The 19,872-nt window shown below is 49.5% G+C and overlaps 3 protein-coding genes across 9 annotated transcripts in view; 1 reads left to right on the top strand and 2 right to left on the bottom strand.

Annotated features, from left to right (window-relative positions):
• Positions 1–2,755, top strand: part of TMPRSS6 (transmembrane protease, serine 6) — a 17,820-nt gene extending 15,065 nt beyond the window's left edge. Inside the window, 4 exon segments of the mRNA XM_017738026.1 lie at positions 1–77; positions 476–747; positions 1,421–1,557; positions 2,245–2,755. Coding sequence (XP_017593515.1) covers positions 1–77; positions 476–747; positions 1,421–1,557; positions 2,245–2,403 — 645 coding nt within the window. The 3' untranslated portion in view covers positions 2,404–2,755.
• A 1,024-nt stretch (positions 2,756–3,779) lies between these two features.
• On the bottom strand, positions 3,780–11,205 carry KCTD17 (potassium channel tetramerization domain containing 17). 5 transcript variants are annotated; one of them, XM_017737884.1, is made up of 8 exons: positions 10,999–11,205; positions 10,262–10,370; positions 8,453–8,544; positions 7,440–7,535; positions 6,941–7,066; positions 6,137–6,221; positions 5,603–5,892; positions 3,780–4,513 (listed from the first exon to the last, which is right to left on the bottom strand). In XM_017737884.1, exons 1-7 carry the CDS (start codon positions 11,203–11,205, stop codon positions 5,636–5,638), a joined length of 972 nt encoding a protein of 323 aa, XP_017593373.1. In that variant the 3' UTR covers positions 3,780–4,513; positions 5,603–5,635. The 5 variants fall into 5 exon arrangements, with proteins under 5 accessions (XP_017593373.1, XP_017593374.1, XP_017593375.1 ...); XM_017737885.1 differs by having other exon boundaries at positions 5,676–5,892; XM_017737886.1 differs by lacking the exon at positions 5,603–5,892 and having other exon boundaries at positions 6,071–6,221.
• A 6,025-nt stretch (positions 11,206–17,230) lies between these two features.
• The window catches only part of MPST (mercaptopyruvate sulfurtransferase), a 4,079-nt gene continuing 1,437 nt past the window's right edge, over positions 17,231–19,872 (bottom strand). For 2 of the 3 annotated variants that reach the window (XM_017737882.1, XM_017737883.1), the window contains 2 exons: positions 18,856–19,508; positions 17,231–18,251 (listed from right to left, as the gene is read on the bottom strand). In XM_017737882.1, the coding sequence (XP_017593371.1) occupies positions 17,953–18,251; positions 18,856–19,508 (952 nt within the window). In that variant the 3' untranslated portion in view covers positions 17,231–17,952. Of the gene's footprint in view, positions 18,252–18,855; positions 19,509–19,847; positions 19,867–19,872 lie in introns of those variants that run through there. The other variant, XM_008636418.2, reaches the window with a different exon arrangement.

The following is a 19,872-nucleotide window of genomic DNA, read 5'->3' as shown; positions in this document are numbered from 1 at the left end:
GGCCGCCACATTTGTGGAGGAACACTGATTGCTGACCGCTGGGTGGTCTCAGCTGCGCACTGCTTCCAGGATGAGAGGTAAATGGAGAGGGGAGGTGCTGGATAGAAAGATTTGCATTGCTTTCTATGTCATGCATAATTGGAAGCTCTTCTGACTGGAGAAAATGTCATGGGGCAGCTGCACCCCTCATCTGGGACCTCAGCCATGCTTCTCCATGGCTTGGAGCTGAAGAAAGGGGTATGGATACATGCAGTATTATCTGGGGGTGCGTGCAGGGAAAAGGGGGCAATGCTGGCATTCACAGAGCAGCTTTGAGGGGGCAATGACAGTGGAAGATGCTTCACAGCTCCGTCTTTGTTTTGGCTTTGCGTTGTTCCCACATAAAGATGGAGATGTCAGCATGTGCTAGGATGGGGATAGCAGTACCTGCAAAGCCTGCCCTTTGGGTCCCATGCTCCTCTGCTGCATCCTACAGGCTGGCCTCCCCCTCCATCTGGACCGTTTACTTGGGCAAATACTTGCAAAATGCCACCGGCCATACAGAGGTGTCCTTCAAGGTTATCCATCTCTTCCTCCACCCTTATTACGAGGAGGACAGCCATGATTATGATGTGGCCCTGCTCCAGCTGGACCATCCTGTGATCATCTCATCCTTAATCCAGCCCATCTGCTTGCCTGCTCCTTCTCACATCTTTGAGCCTGGCCTTCATTGCTGGATCACTGGCTGGGGAGCCCTCAAGGAAGGTGGTAGGTTCAAGGTCTCTTAGTGGCCTACTGCAGCAGTGCTGAGGCAGAAACATAGGTTCAGATGTGTTGTAGGCACAAGAGGTTTCTGTTCATCCCAAAACATTGTGCTTTCTTCGCTCCTTTTGATTTTGGATAATAGGTTATGCAAAGTTACCTGTTGAGTGCCCTGAAACCCCATTTGGAGAGGCAGGCATGACAGTCTGGTAATCTATATGGGGACAGTGTGTGTTTCTTCCTCCAAGGACTAGAACAGCCCTTCCGGTCAACTTAGCGCCTTCACCCACCCACAGACTTGTTCCAGCTGCTTCCTAACTGGAAACACTCAGGAGACTTTACAGAACTGGACGCTCCTGGTTTGTATTCTTAGACAGACGAGCTTAACAACCATTTCAGTGAGAAACAAACCCAAGACTGACAACCCAGAGGTTTCCCCAAAGCAGAATACCCCTTGTCCCAAAAGATGAAGTGCCCAAAACATATCCTTGTGGAATGAAGGGGAATTTTACTTCTTCCATGCAGAAAAAGTGATCTGCTGAAAGTCAGAAACTGTGATGCCAGTGGAGAGCAGAACAGAAATTCCGATGGCAGGTTTCAGCATGCAGTGAGGTAGGCATGGGCTGGGGGAAGTTCCACCGTAGCTCACCTGTGCTACTTTTGGTGCTCTACCTTTCAGGGCACATCAGCAATGTTCTGCAGAAGGTGGACGTGCAGCTCATCCAGCAAAACATCTGCAGTGAGGCCTATCACTACATGATTACTCCCAGGATGCTGTGTGCTGGCTACTACCAGGGCAAGAAGGATGCCTGCCAGGTGACAGAGGAGTCATGGGATCAGGGGTGACTACCAGTGGTGGGATGTGTCCCAAGTCTCATAAATGCAATCCACAGTCTGAAATGAGGGGGAAAAGACTGTATAAGGTCCCTTTTCCAACACTTCCTCTGATCTAAGCTCTCATGACCACTTCTTCCCAGCATCCTTGCCTTAGACAGTATCCAAATACAGTTAAAATACTCTTTTCTCACTTCAGCCTGTTCTCCACTCTACCTCCCACTTTCAAGTCAGGTGACTACATCAGTCTCTTACACCCTCAGCCTCTTTAGCGCCTCTCATACACAGTAACCCGCCTGTTCCTTCATTACTATCAATCTCAAGGAATTCCTCTCTGCCATCCCTCAAGGAATCCAGTTAAATTCCATCAGCTTCCTTGCTTGCCACATGTTTGGAAATGCCATACACAGCAAGAGGAATCAGTAGAACAATCAGCTTTTTGGGACCTGGCTGAGAGGGAGGAATTTGCACGATGAAGGAATAAATGAGTCAGATGTTTGCACTGTTTCTGGCGTCTACCTAAGGTACAAGGAATGTTGCAGATGTCCCAGGCACGAGTTGAGGGGATACAGGAATCTGTATACAGAGGGGCTCAAAGATGGCATAATCAGGCAGCAGCAGAACCTGGTGGATCACCATCACTTTTCATTTTACTTTTCTTTTTTCTAGGGTGATTCTGGAGGTCCACTGGCCTGCAAAGAACCCAGTGGCAGATGGTTTCTGGCTGGTTTGGTCAGCTGGGGAATGGGATGTGCACGTGCAAATCATTATGGAGTATACACCAGGATCACTCAAGTGCTGGGCTGGATGAACCAAACCATGAGCTGAGAAAAGTGCATCTCTGTCTTCTCCCTATCACACCTACACTCACATGGCACTCATTCCTGATCTTGCTCACTTGCCTCTCAGAAAAAGAGTGTGGGATGTTGTCAGACCCAGGATGCTCTTCTGAACAGGGTTAAAAAAAGGCTGCTGCAGGGATTGTAGAGAAAAGCAGGCAGACCCTCTTCCCCATCAGTGCTTCCCAGGGAGCATCCCAAGGGGGTTTTAGGCCATCCATCCAAAAGAGGGGGGAAGGGAGGGAGGTGGGGGAGTTGTGGGCAATGACATGGCACACAGCAATAGTCCCAAGCCAATGGTTTCTGAGAAGAGGAATAAAGGGAGTTGAACTTTCCATGAACCATGTGATTCAGCCACAGTCCTATGCTGGAACATTTGCTGAAAGAAAATGTGACTGATGTAGTTAGAGATTCCAGCAACTGTGAAATCAATCTGCCTCCCTCTTCCTTCCTGCTGCTTATCCTTCATCCCCCTTCCCCTCCCATCACTCCTCCTCTTCCATCTCCCTAATTGCTTCTTTTCTTAGCTGGCGTGTGCTGTTCAGTGTGCTGTTCAGCTCAGCCGGGCAACTCTTCACGTCTCACTGACTCCCAGGCATGAGTCCAGCATTGCACCCCCAAGCACGTGTCCTGCCTCCCTGCTGGAGCAGCACCCAACCTCCACTGCTGCACTTCCCCCAGTAAAAATGCTGGAGCAGACTCCAATCCCCTTCCCTTGGCCCTTCCAAATACCTTTAACATCAGGGCGTCTCAACTGCTTCCATCTCCTATCTCAGGTAATCCAGGAGGTGAAGGAGAAGGCTTCAGGGCACAGGGCTTAAACTGCAACTGCTGCGGGTTTGGTTTTTTAACTAAAGATATGTGTGTGTGTGTATGTGTGTGTGTGTGTGTGTGTGTGTGTACACAATTGGCCACTCTCTGGAATTAGAAATAAAATTAATTTGAGAATTATTTTGGCTCTAGTTTGCCTCACTCTGCTAAAAATTATCTTGAGGTTTGTATGTTTTTGACCACACTCCAGTCCTGGCACTGGCAACTGGTAAAAGTTTCCACACCCCTGCCCACCCGCTACCCCAGATGTCCCTGGGGTCGATACGTTCGCTAGACAGGTGGTCCTCACTGATTGTCATGATTTAAGGGTGCAGATATCAATAAGCAAACCTGCTCTGTAGCCCAGCTGCCTGCAGTGGGGATGCAGCACAGACACGCACTGACAGTGGGAAGAACCTCCAGCCCCCAGAAGACAGGCACAGCACAAGCAGCTTCTGGTGGCTCCAGGTGATGAATCCAAACTCCTTTTCTCCAGCTCCCACCCCCTTACACACCAGCAGTGAATTCCTGCCACTTGAAATGAGAGGCGGCAAGGAGGAACAGACTGTGAATTTTATTCAGGAGTCTTCAGACATAGCAGTGAAGCAAACACCCCGCTCCCCAAAACTGGGATCTCCTGGTGCTGGCTGACACAACATCAGGTACCAGCATGTTCCTGGTACCCAGGAAGCACACCGTTCTCCTCACACTGCTGGCACAGGGCTGCTTTGGGGGACAGGGAGGGAGGCACCAAGGAACATGATACCCAGCACAGGGACACCTCCAAGCAATACAGGTGGCCCAGAAAAGGACGGTGGCTCTGCATTTGTCCGCGGGCCACATGCCCAGACCAGTTGCCTGCAACAGCGAAAGGGCAAGGGCTGGTTCTTCCACAGCTGCCACCATTTCAGTCCCCATTTGCATCCAGGGTGCTCACGAAGGGACCGCAGGCTGCAGTGGCTGATCGCTCATGTCCCCACCAGGGGCCACTGTGACACTAAGGAAAGCCAGACTGCCAGGCATAGGAGGGGGCCGTGGGCTCCAGCTCCTACCGCAGCCCAGGGGCTCCATGGAGCATCTGCCCTCCTCCAGGGCTGGAAGCTCAGGCCTCTGACTTGAGTTTGTAAAAAAAAAAATGGTTGCATGTGAAGAGTGAAGGGGGCTGGGGGTGTCACTGTGGGACAAGGGGCTGCCATACACTGCAGTACAAAAATAAAGATATAAACAAGAAATGAAAAGGCTGGACTGGAGTGTTCAGATCATGTCCTCAGATCTCTGGCTTGTAACAGCTAGAGGAGAGAGAAAGAGAAACAAAGTCAACGGTAGGAAAAAAAGCAACTGAGCATGGGGGGGAGAATGAGAATCAGAAAAAGGGAAATGACAGGAAACACGAACAGAAGAAAAAGAAAAGACATGAGGAATGACAGTGGGAAAACAGACCAAAAGGAAGAAAAAGTCCATGTGATTAACATACACCGAGTCTTAAGATAATAACACTCAGGTCCCACAGCCATAGACAAGGAGGCTTTCAAACAGAGGGAGAGAGAAACGTCAGCCAGCTAACAAGTGCCCTCCATCAGGACAGGTGGAGATTGGCACTGAGCATCTCCAGTTTAACAAGAGCCTCACAGTTTTGCAGTATGGAGAGGAATCCTTCTAATGCTTTCCGTACCCAGCCCCATGCATGTCAGCCAGCCAGCCTTCCTAACCAGGAGGCAGAGCAGAGAGGCTCATTTTGCACACAGCTGTGAGAACATCTGCAATGGGGACCAGCTGCTTCTGCTCTGCCTTTGCCACCTTTCCCACTGCGCTCTCACCCTGGCACAGCCAGTGGGGGAAAAGCCCAGCGAGGGAAAAACAACAGGCTGCCTTCTGCAAACTGCTCCCGGGCTGGCAGGCAAAGGAGCTGTAGGAGGCAGAGCAGAGAGGCTCATTTTGCACACAGCTGTGAGAACATCTGCAATGGGGACCAGCTGCTTCTGCTCTGCCTTTGCCACCTTTCCCACTGCGCTCTCACCCTGGCACAGCCAGTGGGGGAAAAGCCCAGCGAGGAAAAAACAACAGGCTGCCTTCTGCAAACTGCTCCTGGGCTGGCAGGCAAAGGAGCTGCAGACAGAGCCTGGAGAAGCGATCTGGCATGTGTGTCACGCAGACACGTGGCAAAATTCCACCCCTTCCCTGAACCACCCCTGCCTGCTTTGCATTCATTTCCACCCCTCTCCCAGCTGCGCTCTCCTTTCTGCTGCCAGAGCCTCTGGTCCAGAGCCATAGGATCTGCTTGGCAGGTAAAGGCACGCATAGGTAAAGCCATCTTAGGGATGAGTCAACCTCACACCTCCCTCCTTCCCCTCCCCAAGCTCTACAAACCAGGGCCATACCCACAAGAGGGAAGTGAGTCACTCATGCAGAGCTCAGGCTGGCAGGAGCTGGGAGTGCAGACAGGTAACATACCTGCAGAGGAGGAAAAGTGAGGAGCAGAGAGAGACAGGGCCCTGGGCAGAGACCACTCTGAGCCCTGGGGAACAAAGAGAGCAGAGGGAAGAATGCTGGAGGCTGGCAAGTGAGGCAATGTGGGAGGTAGATGACAGTGCTGGGATGGACACGGAAGGGAGCAGGAGGGAGGGTCCGCAGGAAGAGAGTTTAGCACAATCCCGAATAGATGGACAGTCTGCAAATAAAAATAAAACCGTAGATAAACCAAACAGTTTAAAATACAAAGCAGCAGCCATGGTAACAGCTCTCCCCTATCAGCTTTATCTCCAGAGAGACTCCAACTCCTGGAGAGGACAGCCCCCACACCCCACACCTGCTCTAGTCCTTCCCTGCTGCTAGCTGTGAGCTCTCACCAGAAAGGTGGACGGGTCTATGCCTGGGGGGTTATTTTTATCATTTTCCTCAGGGATTTGCTGCACCTTTCTCCTCTGCTTCTGCTTCTGCCTCTGCCTCTGCCTCCTCCTCCACCTCCTGCTCTTCCTCCTCCAGGTCCTCCTCTGTGCTCTGTGGCCCAGCATGCGGGACAAAAGGAAGAAAGAGTGGAGATACTTGCAAGATGAGCCACGGCAGTTCTTTCTGACACACAACGGAACAAAGCAATCGTCATAACACTGGAATAAAAAGGGACCTTTCCCCATGGCCAACACAATTCTAGGTCAGGGAACAGAGAGACTTGTTTTCCTCTGGAGTATCACGTCAGGGTATCTAACCCACTTACAAGTGCTGTGACCCCACCACCCAACAACTGCCATCAGTTGCTAGTGTTCCTTCCTGCATCCTGGGTGTCTACAGGGTCTCATGCACTGCCACATGTTTCTGTCCTTCCCTCAAAAGGGGAGCAGGAGATATCCACCCCTCAGGCTGAGACTCGGAAAAAGGAAAGACAATGCTGCAAAACCTTCAGGGAAATAATGCCCTATAGGCAGTGACACACACAGAATGGGCATGAGGAGGCATGAGGGGGATGTTAGAGTAGCATGAGAAGTGCCAGGGTGACTTGCTAAAGCCATTTGCCGCACACAGCCACACACCACCCTTCCAACACACACACTCCTCCTTTTGGGCACTGGGTGTAATGCCACGGTGCTGAACACCGGGACAGGCCCCAGTATTTCACCACTGAGGTGCCCCACTGTCGCAGGGGAGAGAGAAAAGAGAGAAGGAGCAAAGAGCAAAGGATCTCATAGGCAATGGGAGCAGGGCCATAGCAAAGCTGATCTCACCTTGGCTTTGTGGCTGGGCTCAGAGCTCAGGCCATTGGGGGAGTTGTACAACTCCTTGGAGACCACGCACAGGAATTCTGTCTGATCCTCATTCCCATAATTATAGGATGAGCCAATGTTCACAAGCTAGAAAAGATGAGAGCAAGAATCACAAGCACACATTCCTGAAAACATCCACTCCACCTGAGGAGCAAGGCAGAAAGTCCACCATGCAGCATCAAGTCCAATCCATAATCCCAGTGCAAAGGCCTCATAACTAAGCTGAGGAGACAACACAGAGAACCAGGAGAGAAGTCAGCCAGCATGCAAAACAGACTGGCCTCACACAGTATCCTCTAAACCTCTAGAAAGGGGCAAGAAAGAGCCAGTGTGATGGCTCAGTCAATGACTTACCCAGTATTCTCAGAGAGGGAAGGAGCCTTGCCTGGCAACTGTATGGTATCCACGATCTTTTCCCCAAAAAACCACTCCTTCCCCCCCTGCTCTGCCTTATCCATACCTGCTCAAAGCGCCATCCATCTGACATAGTGGAAACCATCTGAGTGAGCTCCTCTTCCTGGCACTGCAGCACACGGTAGACATGCTTAGGAGGCACCTGAGAGCAAAATTGCAGCGAACACTGACAACAGTCACATGCTAAAAGCTGTTCCCCTCCTGCAAAATGAAGTGGTAATACCCCTCCTTGACAGACCTGTCCTTCCCACGTTCCCAGGTGAAAGGGGAGTGGAAACCACGAACAACTTCATACTGTGCTGTCATTGGAAGCAAGAACAGTATCTCTTCTGGAGAGGAGGGACTGAGCTAAATGCTTCCTGCATTGTCCCCAGAAGATACTGGCCTCTTTTGATGGGGAGTTTGTACTTGTCATTACAAAACCATTTTTGCAAAAGCAACAAAGGCTAATGGGGTTTTTCAGCACAAAATGACTGTGTTGCTGGAGGCTTACAGCCTGAGGCAGACAAGATGAAAAGTGAGATAGCAGACAATCGCCCCCCTAAGACAGATTTTCAAAGGTTGCTGGCCAAGACAGGGTGTGATTGTGCCACAGGATTGATTCCCTATCTGCACTTAACTCTTTCACAGCCATCTCTTCACCTGTTTCCTCCAGGTTTCTCTACAGGTATTACCATGCTCTTCATTGTGATTACACTCCCAGGACTCCCCACACCATGACACCTCCATGACACCTTTGCTCTCCTCACAAACATTCCTCTATATCCCACAGCAACCAGCTGCCTTCTTCCAAAAGCTAGAGAAGCTGATTTAGTTTCAGGGGCTACATCCAGCATTACTTCTGGGGATGCAAAACAAACCTGCAACTTGTTTATTGTAACTAAATTGGTGGTAGCTTGTCCCCTGCAAAATTTTGCTGCATAGGGATTAGCACATAATCTCTAATTAGTTGCTTCCTTCCATTCCTTGCTGCTTCTCTCAAGTCTTCTCTCCCTCTAGACTCATCTTTCTCCCTTTTTACATCCCCTCCTTTCCTCACCCCACTCTATCTTGCCATACCTGTGTTACTGTGTAGTCCTTCTCCTCCATTCGATCCTTGATTATTCGGATCAAAGGACCGATGTTGTAGAACTCAGCTTCTTCAAGGATCCCTGAGAAAGACAGACAGAAGGACCACAAAGCTAACAGCCCATCTTTATTTTTCAACTTGCAAATGATCAATTCTGAGCTTCACAAGGTCCATAGAGAGAAATTATACTATTGCTTCACTTCTTAACAGGCTTGAAACTCTTACTGCAGAGAATTGAAACCTGGCTCTCTGCATCCTGTTTCTAATGCTCACCCCAATTTCTTTATGCTGCCTGCTACTACAAAACAGGCACTGCCAGTGAAGGCTTGTGCTGAGGACTGCTAATACCTTTCCCAGATAACTGGCCAAGGAGAACAACTGTAGGCTTCAGTCTCTCTCAATGATAACTTGTTATCACCTTGCTCAGACTCTTATTAAGGCAGAGAACCACAACTTCTGGTTCTGACAAGTCATCAAAAGACCCTAGAAAAGCCTAATTTACCTCCTGGGCCACTTGGAATTGCAGCCCCATATGACTTTAGATGATCTTTGGCTCTCTTCCCTGTTCTTCAACTCAAAACAGGTAAACAGCAAAGTTTTGATTTTTTTCTCTATGGTGTCTGCATCCATCACCTCTCCTGAGACTCACCTGTTTGCTAACAGTCCTCCAGGAAAAGGGAGCTGGTTCCCAGAGGGTTAGTAAGGGAAAGGTGGCTGGGAGCCAACACTCACATGTCCCCAGGGCAGTACACAGAAAATGTAGGTGGGGAGATTGATCCTTCACTACCTGACACACTCAGACCTCTTCTGTGTCTCTCATTCAGCCATGAATTGCCAAATGGATTAGTTTTATGCCAGCCTGAATGTTTGCAGCAGGAAAACAAAAGTCAGTGCAAATGAACTGGACTCCTGTTTATGTTTTAGATTTGATATTAAAACCTGCAGATGAACTCTGTCTGACCTCAGGATTACAAGAACTGTCAAGGACGAAACACCTCAAAATTGTGCTTATTACAATCCTGTACCATTACTTGGATATATTTCTGGAATTATAACTGATAAGACTATTCTGAAGAAAACTTTCCTTGCTTTAGGTAAAGATATGTAAGAGAGGCAAGAAGACTAATGAACATGCAGAAACTGTGCTTGGAAAGGGCTGGACAGCACAGCCTGTCTTTGGAATTGGCTCCTTATTAGGCCCTAGCATCCAAAAAATAACAAGGCACTGTGAACTGCTGGCTGGTAACACTGTGATGTGACCGAGTCGTCCTACTGGACCCACTGTCAACCTCAAATGAGGGATTGGTTTGCCTGGCTTGCTCCACTGGAATTTCTGCAGTCCACAACCCGTCAGAGCACAAGCAGCATACAGTGCATATTGCTGATTAATGATGGTCTTTATTACAGAGCTCGGTTTTGTTTGGTCTTCAGGGCTTTCATTCCTAATTAGAAACACTCAGTCATTAATAGAAAACTCAGTCACAGAGCCTGGTTAAAAGTAGATTGGGAACAAGTAACAAATGGCTTATGGAGGCTGAGATCTTGCCTACTTCTCTTTTGGTGACATCTCTGCTGGACAAACAGTCATGATGCCACAACACCTGCTAGGATGCCTTCCTCATCCACTCCAATCCCCTTTAGTAAAGGAGACATTATCATGCTTTGCAGGGATAGCTCGCTGAAATCCCCCCACATCAACACCCAAAAGGAGAACGAGACAACAAGGTTGACAACAAGTCCTATTTTTCCTGACTATGGCAGTGATGGTAAGTGGGAGGTTTCTGAGCTCCACGACTCACCCTCTTCAGCCATATCTTTATCCAGGACCAGCTTCCCATGACGGAGGAAATTCAGAATGGGTCCAAAGTAAGTGGGGTCCCGATCTATTAGGTATGCACCAGTTTCATCCTAGCAACAGAGATAGATCACAAGGAGAAAAAACCCAAGGGAAACTTGTAACCAACCTTTGAATACCCTAAAATACAAGAAAATACAAACCTAAGCAAAAATGTCCCCAATTTCTAAGATTCTTTGGAAACCATGAGTCCCTGAGAGTCCCTAGCCAAGTCAGCCCAGCTTGGATTTTAACTCCTGTATTGGTCTGCTCAGCATGCCCACCTCAGCATGAATCAGTCCAGCTGAAAAGGCCCAAAAAATAGGCCTCAGTCTCTTTGTGCAACTGTGCATCCAGGCCTGGGGTGAGAGAGCAGAGATCCCCTTACAGGGAACAAGGCTGAGTCAGGCAGACACAGCTGGGAAATAGACCCAGGATGTGGGGTGACAAAGAGGAAGGAGAACAGGAGCGAAGGGGAGATGGCCTCTCTTTTCCCCAGCTCGAGAAAGCAGGTGCCAGGCTACAACACAGCAAAGTGAGATCTGGCATGGGGAAATCCTTCCCGGGAGAGGAGGGGGAAAGAGCAGGCATTTCTCACTCAGTTGCTCCTGCAGCTGCCGGGGTCTGGCTCCGTCCCTGCATCCCTCCAGCCCTCCCCGTGCTCGGTGGGGCACGGTGAGGGAGGCAACCCAGCTGCCTTACCCGGTCCGACTGCAGCTCCTCGCCCTGGCACAAGCGACACAGGAAAGATTTCTGCTCCCGACACAGGGTCTGCCTGGTGGTGAGGAAGACGGTGCCCCCCACATTGAGCCTCACCCACTTGGCCTGGGTGCCAGCGGGTGGCGGGATGTCCCAGGTGCAGCGTAGCCCCACGGCGCCCTGCATCTCCTCCCTGCCCTCCATCCTCATCCTCACCCCCACCTCCCCCACGGCGTGCAGGGACTGCCGCAGGTGCTGCCTGTCGGAGAATGCCGGGATCTGTAGTTTATCTGCCTCTCCCTCCGCTGCAGCCGTGTTTCCCGGGGGCCAGGTTCTTCCCTGAGACTATCAAGGGAGTCCTGAGAGGAGGAAGGTTGCTCGGCGCTGGAGGATATCACTGCGACTATTGGGGCGGGCGAAACCACAGCTCCACAGCGCTGACACTCCCTGGCTTTTCCCCTGTTCCCGTTTTCACAAACCATGGGCCGGTCAGCACTCCGGAGGTGCAGGGTGTTATGCAAAAATCGTCGGCAATTTATTTCCATAGACATCCTCTGTGGCTCATTAAAAGGTTCTGGGAATTGTAGTTTCGCAGGGATATGCACAAAAGGGTGATGGGAACTGTAGTTTTCCCAGCTCGCTGTTCCTGCAATGAGGATGCTGTAACGGAGGGTACTGCACCACACGACCCCAGCCCTGCGGCTGGTACTGAGCCTGCTTCCAGTCCTGGGTCTTGTCTGCAAGCTTCCTCGGAGACAGGAAGCACAACCTGCTCCCTGGCAGTGGGCAGATAAGCCCCTCAGCGCTGTAATTCACAGCATTCCCTTCACGACACCATTACCCCAGGCTCACCGCTCAGTGCCGCGTCACTTGCCATACTTCCTTGCAGCAAAATATGCACAGTTGCCTTCTCGCTAACATATGTAGGGACACTTCTGGGAACTGTATTCTGGATCTGCATGAAGTGCTGGCAGGAGGCAGGAACAATTTTTCTTCCAGCTCAGAGGAGTTGCTGACTCAACAAACTCCCCCCTGTGCTGCTCTACCAGCACAAACCCGCCGCGCCCTTCCCCTGGGCTCCTGCCTTTCCTGGTCGCGTCTGGGCAACAGAGAGCTCAGACTGTAACTCAGCTCTGTGGGGAGTTTTACCTCTGCCCCAGGCACGTATCGCCCGCCGAGGCCGATGTGCCAATCCCGCGTTACGGAATCTAGCCCTGCCTCTGTCCCTCGCTCCTGCCAGGCCGAGCCTGGTGCTCAGCAGTTCATGCCCCAGGGGACTCTGTTCAAACACGCTCCTTGGCACGGACACTACCTGAACAAGCTCTCTCTCCAGCAGCTCTGCTTTTCCCACTCCCACCTAAGCACAGCTGTGCTTGCCAGCAGCTCAAGCACATTAAAAATGGAAAGGAAAGTCTGGTGTTTCACCCCACTGTGGCTCAAAACCTTCCTCCACCTAAGCAACTTCCTGTCTCTTCCTTGACAGGGTAATGCAGCACTGCAGAGACATACAACACTTCATTTTTCTTGCGTTTTTGAGGTGGGGCGTTATTGAGTGAAGAGGCTGGGTAAAGAGAAACATTATGTTTTACATTCCTTTTCTTCTCATCCTTCCTTCTTGTTTTACTTGCAAATCATTCCCTACAGGAGAAGGCAGCATCACCCTTCCCCCAAATCACCCAGGATTTCCTTAACAAAGATGGCGTGTGTACTTTGCTCCTTCTGTCGACGAGTGCCAAGGGGAGGAGAGGAAGAGAGGGCAACACGGAAAAGGTTTCAAGATTGCTGACCTTCAGCTAATTTTAGCACAGGAACAATCCAGCTGCCCCAGGGTATAAATTCAAATAATTTTGAACCAATGCTAGAGTGACCATTAACAGAGAGAGCATGAAAAAAAATTTTTTCTACCTATACGGAGCAGGCTCTGGCCAAAATTACTGCCCAGCCCTTGGACCAGTCTCCACTGAGCAGTAAAGTGCATCAAAGATGCTCACACTAACACTGACCCAAGCTGAAGCATCACACAGTGCAATACAGCTCTGGGCTGTCAGACTGCTGTCCTCCGAATTCTGGCTCTGAGTCAAACCACAGCAAATTGGAGACCTCTGCCCTGCACTCTGGTGTGTGAGGACTGCAGTCTGTCCTGGCTGCAGCTCCAGCACAGAACTGGGGTGAGGACTGTGGCTCTCCGATATGAGTGCAGCAGTTGGGTGGCAGCCTAAAACCCCTTATCTCCCCCTCCAAGAAATCTGCCCTGCCTTCATTTTTTTCCCCTCTTTTACCAAGGATTCACCCTCTCCTTTTCCTCCTCTCACAGCCCCTCAGCCTCTTGCTGCTTTTTAGGGTCCATCTCTTGTTCTCAACACCTTCTTTTCCAAGCTCCTGCCTGACAATGCCGCTCACAAGTCCAGGGTGATCTATACTGAAGGCATACTTTCTTCCATCAATACCAGTCTCCACCTGTGGCTGGAACCTCAAGTCTTGCTCACCCCAGGGCCATGGGGTGAAAAGTTAATTGCTAAATCTAAAGAGACATAGGAAATAGGTCAAGGAGCACCACTTCCAACACCAGAGCCTTCTCTTCTGCAACATACAGCAAAAAATGTATTGGAAGCCCACCAGATCAGGGATTTCCCCACAGTATGTGAAAATCCTCTTTAGGAAGAAGCCAGTGTGGGGTGAGTTACCAACTAAAATGTTCTGATGAGTTGTTGGTGTGGGCTAAATACAGACCTGATTGCACACCATCACCAGATGTAGTTCTGAGATGCAATTAATGTGCCTTTGTTAAGCTCCCCTAAAATCAAGCAATAGAATACAGGAGAGGTAAATTTAAACAATCGGTGGTGTTTGGTCAAAGGTTGGACTTGATTGTAACAGTTCTTTCCCAATCTTAATGTTTTACAATTCTATGACTTGTTCCTCCTGCCTTTATGATGACTGTCTGTAAAACACATGTACAGAAACAGAGACAAGAGCAAACAAGAGCTTACCCGGGGCTGTGTGATGGTGTAAGACCATACAGCCCTGCTGAGTACCCAGTGAAATCATGGGGACCATTGCACGGACAGACCGGGAGCAGGAAAAACTTGACAGCCCTTGGATACTGGGCTGAACAAGAGCTGAAGAGAACAGAGCAGGGGGTAAATGGGAATGTAATGCAATCCTGCAGAAGGTTGCACACACTAGTGCTCTGATGAGCCAGCTTGGTACATGGTATATGATGCATCTCCGGCGTTGTGAAGCTGCTCTTACGGAACTGTTATGTTGTGCAGGGATCACCATGTGTTGGCCCAGACAGTGTCACCACTCTGACAGGCTGGGAACACATATTAGGGATTACATGGTGTGAGACACCAGAGGACAAACCAGGAAGAACTAATTGGCATGTCCATGCAGGATCAGTGCCACTCTCTTTTCTGCAGGAAGCAGAGAGGGGAAGACAAGTGATGCTCTGACATTTTGCCATTAAGCCGACAGTGAATCGGGCAAATAAAATTTGGGTGAACACAGTTCAGTAATAGAGTCCAGCTTGACTGCCAGCTGAGCCAGGCATATGGCTCATGGAGAAGGAAGAGAAAGGCCCCATGGCATGCAGGCAAGTGAATCTTTCTCCAGCTCCTTGTGCTGCATGAGGTCTGTGAGCAATGTACCTGCATTCAAAGCAGCGTGCAAAGTCTGTGTGTGTACGTGCATCACTCAGCACCTTTGCTGGAAGACAGCTGGGAGAAGGAGACAGAATGGTTATGTAGCACCTGGTTGTAAGCTGGGACCAGGAGAGATGGGAGGAACATGAAATGTCCCTGCAGGCAACAGCAATTACCATGGCTCATGCAGTGCTCGGGCCAGTGGTGCTGGTAGAAGAACAGCTGCTTTAGAATTTGGAAAAGTTTGCAGGGGAACAAAAAGTTTGCTGGGAAATGAAGCATGAAATAGTGCAACCTGACTGCTAGGGAGCAGTATGGAAGGAAGAGGAAGGCAAGTGGCAAAGAAGACAAGTGAAGAACAGGGGACCATGGGATTACTTTTGACTGGAGCAGACTGTTTTCACAAAATCCCAATCTCCTTCAGGACAAAAGTATTGCAGATAGTAAAATATACCAATAAACCAATAAAGAGTTTACGTGCTGGCCTGGGATTCTCAAATTTGCATACAGAGCTGTAAAAACTCTAGTCTCAAGTTAGCCACAGGTCAATGTGACCTTCCTCCTACATCAGGGCTGTTGTTTAGGCAACTTTTTGCCTACCATGAGCCCTATTCCACCAAAGATATGCTATTCCCATTTCCCTGTGGCAAATTTTCCACAGGAAAATAATGAACATTAGTGATTTGCATTACATCTACTTCTCCCCAGCTTTCAGTTCCCATAGGAAACCCACCCACTGAGTCAGGGACATAAAGATCTGCAGAACATTTATAGTCCTGGTGTAAGTCCCCTCAGCTGTTCCATATGTCCAGTAGCATCTGTTATAGCTCAAAATAGGTTTTTGCAGTCTCCAGGCTTTGAAAACATTGTCTTCACAACGTTCTCAGTGCTTTGCCTGCATCATGAGAACAGATCTCAACTACAAGGAGGGGGAACATCAGAAGACACTCTTGGATAGATTTTTGATACATGACATAAGAGAGCATATCCCAGAAAAACAAAGTATCTTGCTGTGGGAAAGAAGATCTCAGTTTCTCCTCTGTGGAGAAATCAAGGCAAAGCTAAGCATCTGGGAAAAGATTTGCCAAAAGCTGTGAAGAATTACTGAGATTTTGTAGCAGAAAATTTAGCCTGAGAAGGGCACTTGAGTACTGCCAAGCTTGGCATAAATACCAGAGAGGGGGAAGGGCCCAGCTAGGTGTCATCGAGCCATGGGAGTGAAATGTAGAGCGAGGGGAGAGGGAAGATTTGCACTTAATTTGCAATCTCCAGGTGGATGCCACGGCTGTGCCACACACCTCCCTGCGACACACAGGACAGAGAAAAGCATCTCAGCCTCGAGAGGAAGCAGAGAGATTCCCACTGACCCCAAGGACTGCTGGGTCAGTGGCAAAAAAGAAACACAGTGCTTAAGATGCATCACCAAATATCCTGGAAGGACATGCAAGAGACAGAAAGTAAGTCTGAAGCAATATGTCAATTTTCCTAATAACTAAAATTTCCTGGAGAAACAGAGCAGGCAGAGCACTCGTCTGGCCACAAAACTGCAAAATCAGCCTCTCTGTGTACTAAAGGGTCACTTGTTTCAGACCCCTGTGCACCCTGTATACTCAGCACCTGCTGCAATGCCAGCCCCAAGTCCTCAAAGAGCTGGGTTGTCAGTCTGGATGCAAGCAGGGAAATTGCAGGCTGTCAGTCACTGGGTTGTCAGGCCGTATGTGTGAGTGGGGAGGACAGAGGAAGAAATAAACTGCACAGTGAAACTCCAGCTCCCCAGGAGGTGAGCAGAAATAGAGCTTGCATGCATACAAGCCAAGGCCAAGAAGAAGAAGCCAAAAGAGGCAAGAGGAAATGCAAAGAATAAAACACTCAGCAACAGGGAAGAATCCAGTCCTTGCAGTCAAACCTGTGACAGTAAGCATCCATTGCATTCCCTAGAAAGGGCAACCCCATCATCCACAGATATCTACAGGTACCTGTTGCTGCAAGCCCAAGAGAAGAAACCATCTCATTAACTTCTAAGCTAACAGTAGGCCAGAAAAGACGCAAGCTTCTTTTGTGGGAGGGTTTCTGTGGTTTTTTTGTTTAGTTTTGGGCATTTTTTGTAATGAAGAAAATCCCAGAGAGAACAAATTCTTGAACATTATCAGGGATACCTGGTGTGCTTTCAACTTTTAGATATAAGAGAAAAAGGTCTTGGGAAAAATAGGTGCCAGTGTGGGTTATTCCTCTGTAGGTCTCAGTTCTACTAAGTTTTTAGGAGGTTACATGGTAAGAATGAAAATAACCATGCAGTCCATTTTCTGCTATGTGAGCTGACATCCAGTGCTTCAAGAACAGAGCTGTGACTGACAACTGTCAGTCTTTGGACCTTAAGGCCAAAAAGCAAATGGACAAGGACCAAAAGGAGGAAGGTGGTGCAGAGATCCAAGAGAGAGGCATGCCATTATCTTTCCTGGATCAAAGAGCTTGTTGAGAAGTGTGGTTCTACTCACAGAGAGAAGGAAATAGCTCGTTTGAATCTCACTGTGGACAAAGTGATTCCATAAAAACAGAATTCCTGAAAAGGATTCAGCCAAGCAACACTCACATAAGTTTCATTCAGCAGAAAGACCTTGAAACATGTTTATTTACATTATTTAAATCCCAGAATCTCTTCTTTTTCTCAAGGGGGATTTTGGACCAGGGGGCTACAAGGCTGGCTAAGTACATACTGCAGTTAAAGAGTCCAAGTACAAGAAGAAATACAGATCAAGTCTCTAGCCTAAGTGCCAACCTTAAAACCATATTTGCTCCTTTAACAGCCATGTCCTTCCACAAAGTTTTGCACTCAAAATGGCCATAAAGTGCATGGGTGGGACAGAGGCAGAGAGCAGGATTATGAGGCACAGTTATATAAGTATGACCATCCCATGAATGAACATGATTGAATGTTTTGAGTCAGGAGCTTGGCTTAATTAATTCCCCATGCTGGCAGCAGCACTCTCTGCCATCCATCTGATATGGTGAAATGGTCACAGAACCACAGAATGGTTGAGGTTGGAAGTGACCCTGGGATGACATGTGTTCCACCCTATCTGCTCAGGCAGGGTTACCTAGAGCTGGCTGCCCAGAACTGCTGTCATCTTTATCCTCCTAAGCAGCAGCAGCAGCAGCAGCAGCACGGTAAGGAGAAAGTGCTGAAGCACCATGTGCACATAATTGTTATCCAATGCCTTCATCTCAAGACACTTAACCAGGAATGCTAAACCCATCTTTTCCAAATCCTGTTTCAAGGCAAACTACCTGCACAGCTGGGAGACAATGCAGCTTATTACACTGTTTTCCCCTTTCCCTCAGAAATAATATTTTCAGGCTGAGCCCGCATGTACCACTCCACCCAGGCCCCGTCGTACACTGCGACATCTGGCTTGCCACAGAGGTAGGCCCCCAGAGCCACATGGCAGGCAGTGACCCCAGAGCCACACGTGGCTACAACTGGCTTTAAGAGGTCCACCTTCTTCTCCTGGAACAGAGTACGGATCTGCTCAGGGGTCTTCTCTAACCCAGACTCTGTGAGGAAATCAGTGAAGGGGATGCTCGTCGACCCAGGGACATGACCAGGCTCAATTCCTGGAAAAAACAATATGGATAGGAATTAACCTCTATTGTCTGGGACAAGTCTATCGCAAAGCCTAGTCTGTTTCACTGGGAGGAATATTTATTGCTTAGTGTATTTTGCTAAAATGAATACATTTATTTCTGTTACACTTTGTTTTACTAGATTACTGTTGCTCAGGAAGGAGGGCTCTATGTGTAACCTTCATGCTACCACACAGGCACAACCCTGTCAAGTTCCGTTCTTTCCCCTTGTTCCCTCCACATCTTTCTCCCCGTCAGAGCAACCCACGCTGATGAAGCACCTCCACAGGCCATTCCGAGGGGAAGAGCAGCACCAGTACTTGAAGAGACCAGTGATAATGTTTGAGGTGTATTGAAAGCTATATTTCTCACCCCAGCCCCTCATGAGGAAAGAAAGATGCATGGCTTCCCCACTGCTGAATTTTCAAAGGGTAGCACTTGCTAGTCAAAAGGAGAGGAGGACAGGTGGACACATGGCCTCAAGTCCCATCCCATAAAAGACAGCCATTATTTCCCATCATTACAGGAGTCAAAGTGATGGGCACCTTAAATTAAGCCCCTCTTTATAATGCCAATGTCTCAGAAGGCACATTACCATCTCGGGGTTCTGGCTCTACTCCCCGGAACCGTCCTGCAGCACGGGCATCCACTAGTTGGAAGCGATGGGAATCCAAGTTATCTAAGACATCCTCATAAGTTTTCACCAGGGACTTGTCCAAGGAGGCATGGAACTCAGATGGAGCTACCTGGGTTTTCCCAGAGCTCAGTGCATTCCCCTCTCGCTGCCAGTTCTTCAGGCCACCATCCAGAAGGGAGACAGCTTCATGTCCAAAGACCCGGAACATCCACCATACCCGGGGTGCTGAGAAGAGACCTTGATCGCTGCCATCATACACCACAACGTGGGAATCATTCCCCACACCCAGCTTCCCCACATACTCAGCAAAGTCACTAGCCTTGGGCAGCATGTGATCGTAAGGCGAGGTTCGGTCACTGCACTGGTCAATGTCAAAGAAAACTGCACCAGGGATGTGGCGCTCCTCAAACTCCCGCTTCGGATCACGCTTCATCTTCGGCAAATACCAGGATGCATCCACGATTCTCAAGGCCAGGCCAGCTTGCTGGGACTTGATGGCTTCTGAAAGCCATTTTGCAGACACCAGAGCTCGGTAGAGGAGTTGTTGCGACATCGCTCCCGAGTCCTGGCTGAGATTAGCCAATTTCTGGATTCTGCCTGAGTCCACCTGACTGCAGAAGGTAGAAAATCACACATTAGAGACCGGCCTTTCAAAAAAGCGACTGGACAAAGATGCATTTTGGGACCCAGGTCTGCACTGAGGTGCTGGCTAAGCCTACAACGAAATGCTCCAGCCCTGAAAGCAGTTTTCCAGAGCTCATCTCAAACACTGCCCCGAGCGGGACAGCCGCGACAGTCCTGCCCTGCGCCCAGCCCCACGCAGCCCCTCTGGCCCCATCCAGGGACCCCAGCCAGCACTGACAGCGGCCAGAGGGGAGCAGGGCAGCCCCAGGAACTAAGTGCCCCGGGGTGAGGCACGGCCCCACGGCTCTGCCCGTCCCGGAGCACACCTGCAGCCGGGGCCTTTACAGGGGC

This window comes from Corvus brachyrhynchos, unplaced genomic scaffold (genome assembly GCF_000691975.1).
Source record: "Corvus brachyrhynchos isolate BGI_N302 unplaced genomic scaffold, ASM69197v1 scaffold56, whole genome shotgun sequence".
In the NCBI taxonomy this organism is placed as follows: Eukaryota; Metazoa; Chordata; class Aves; order Passeriformes; family Corvidae; genus Corvus; species Corvus brachyrhynchos.
The sequence above is the reverse complement of the archived record's forward strand: the minus strand, read 5'-3'. Positions and strand labels throughout refer to the sequence as shown.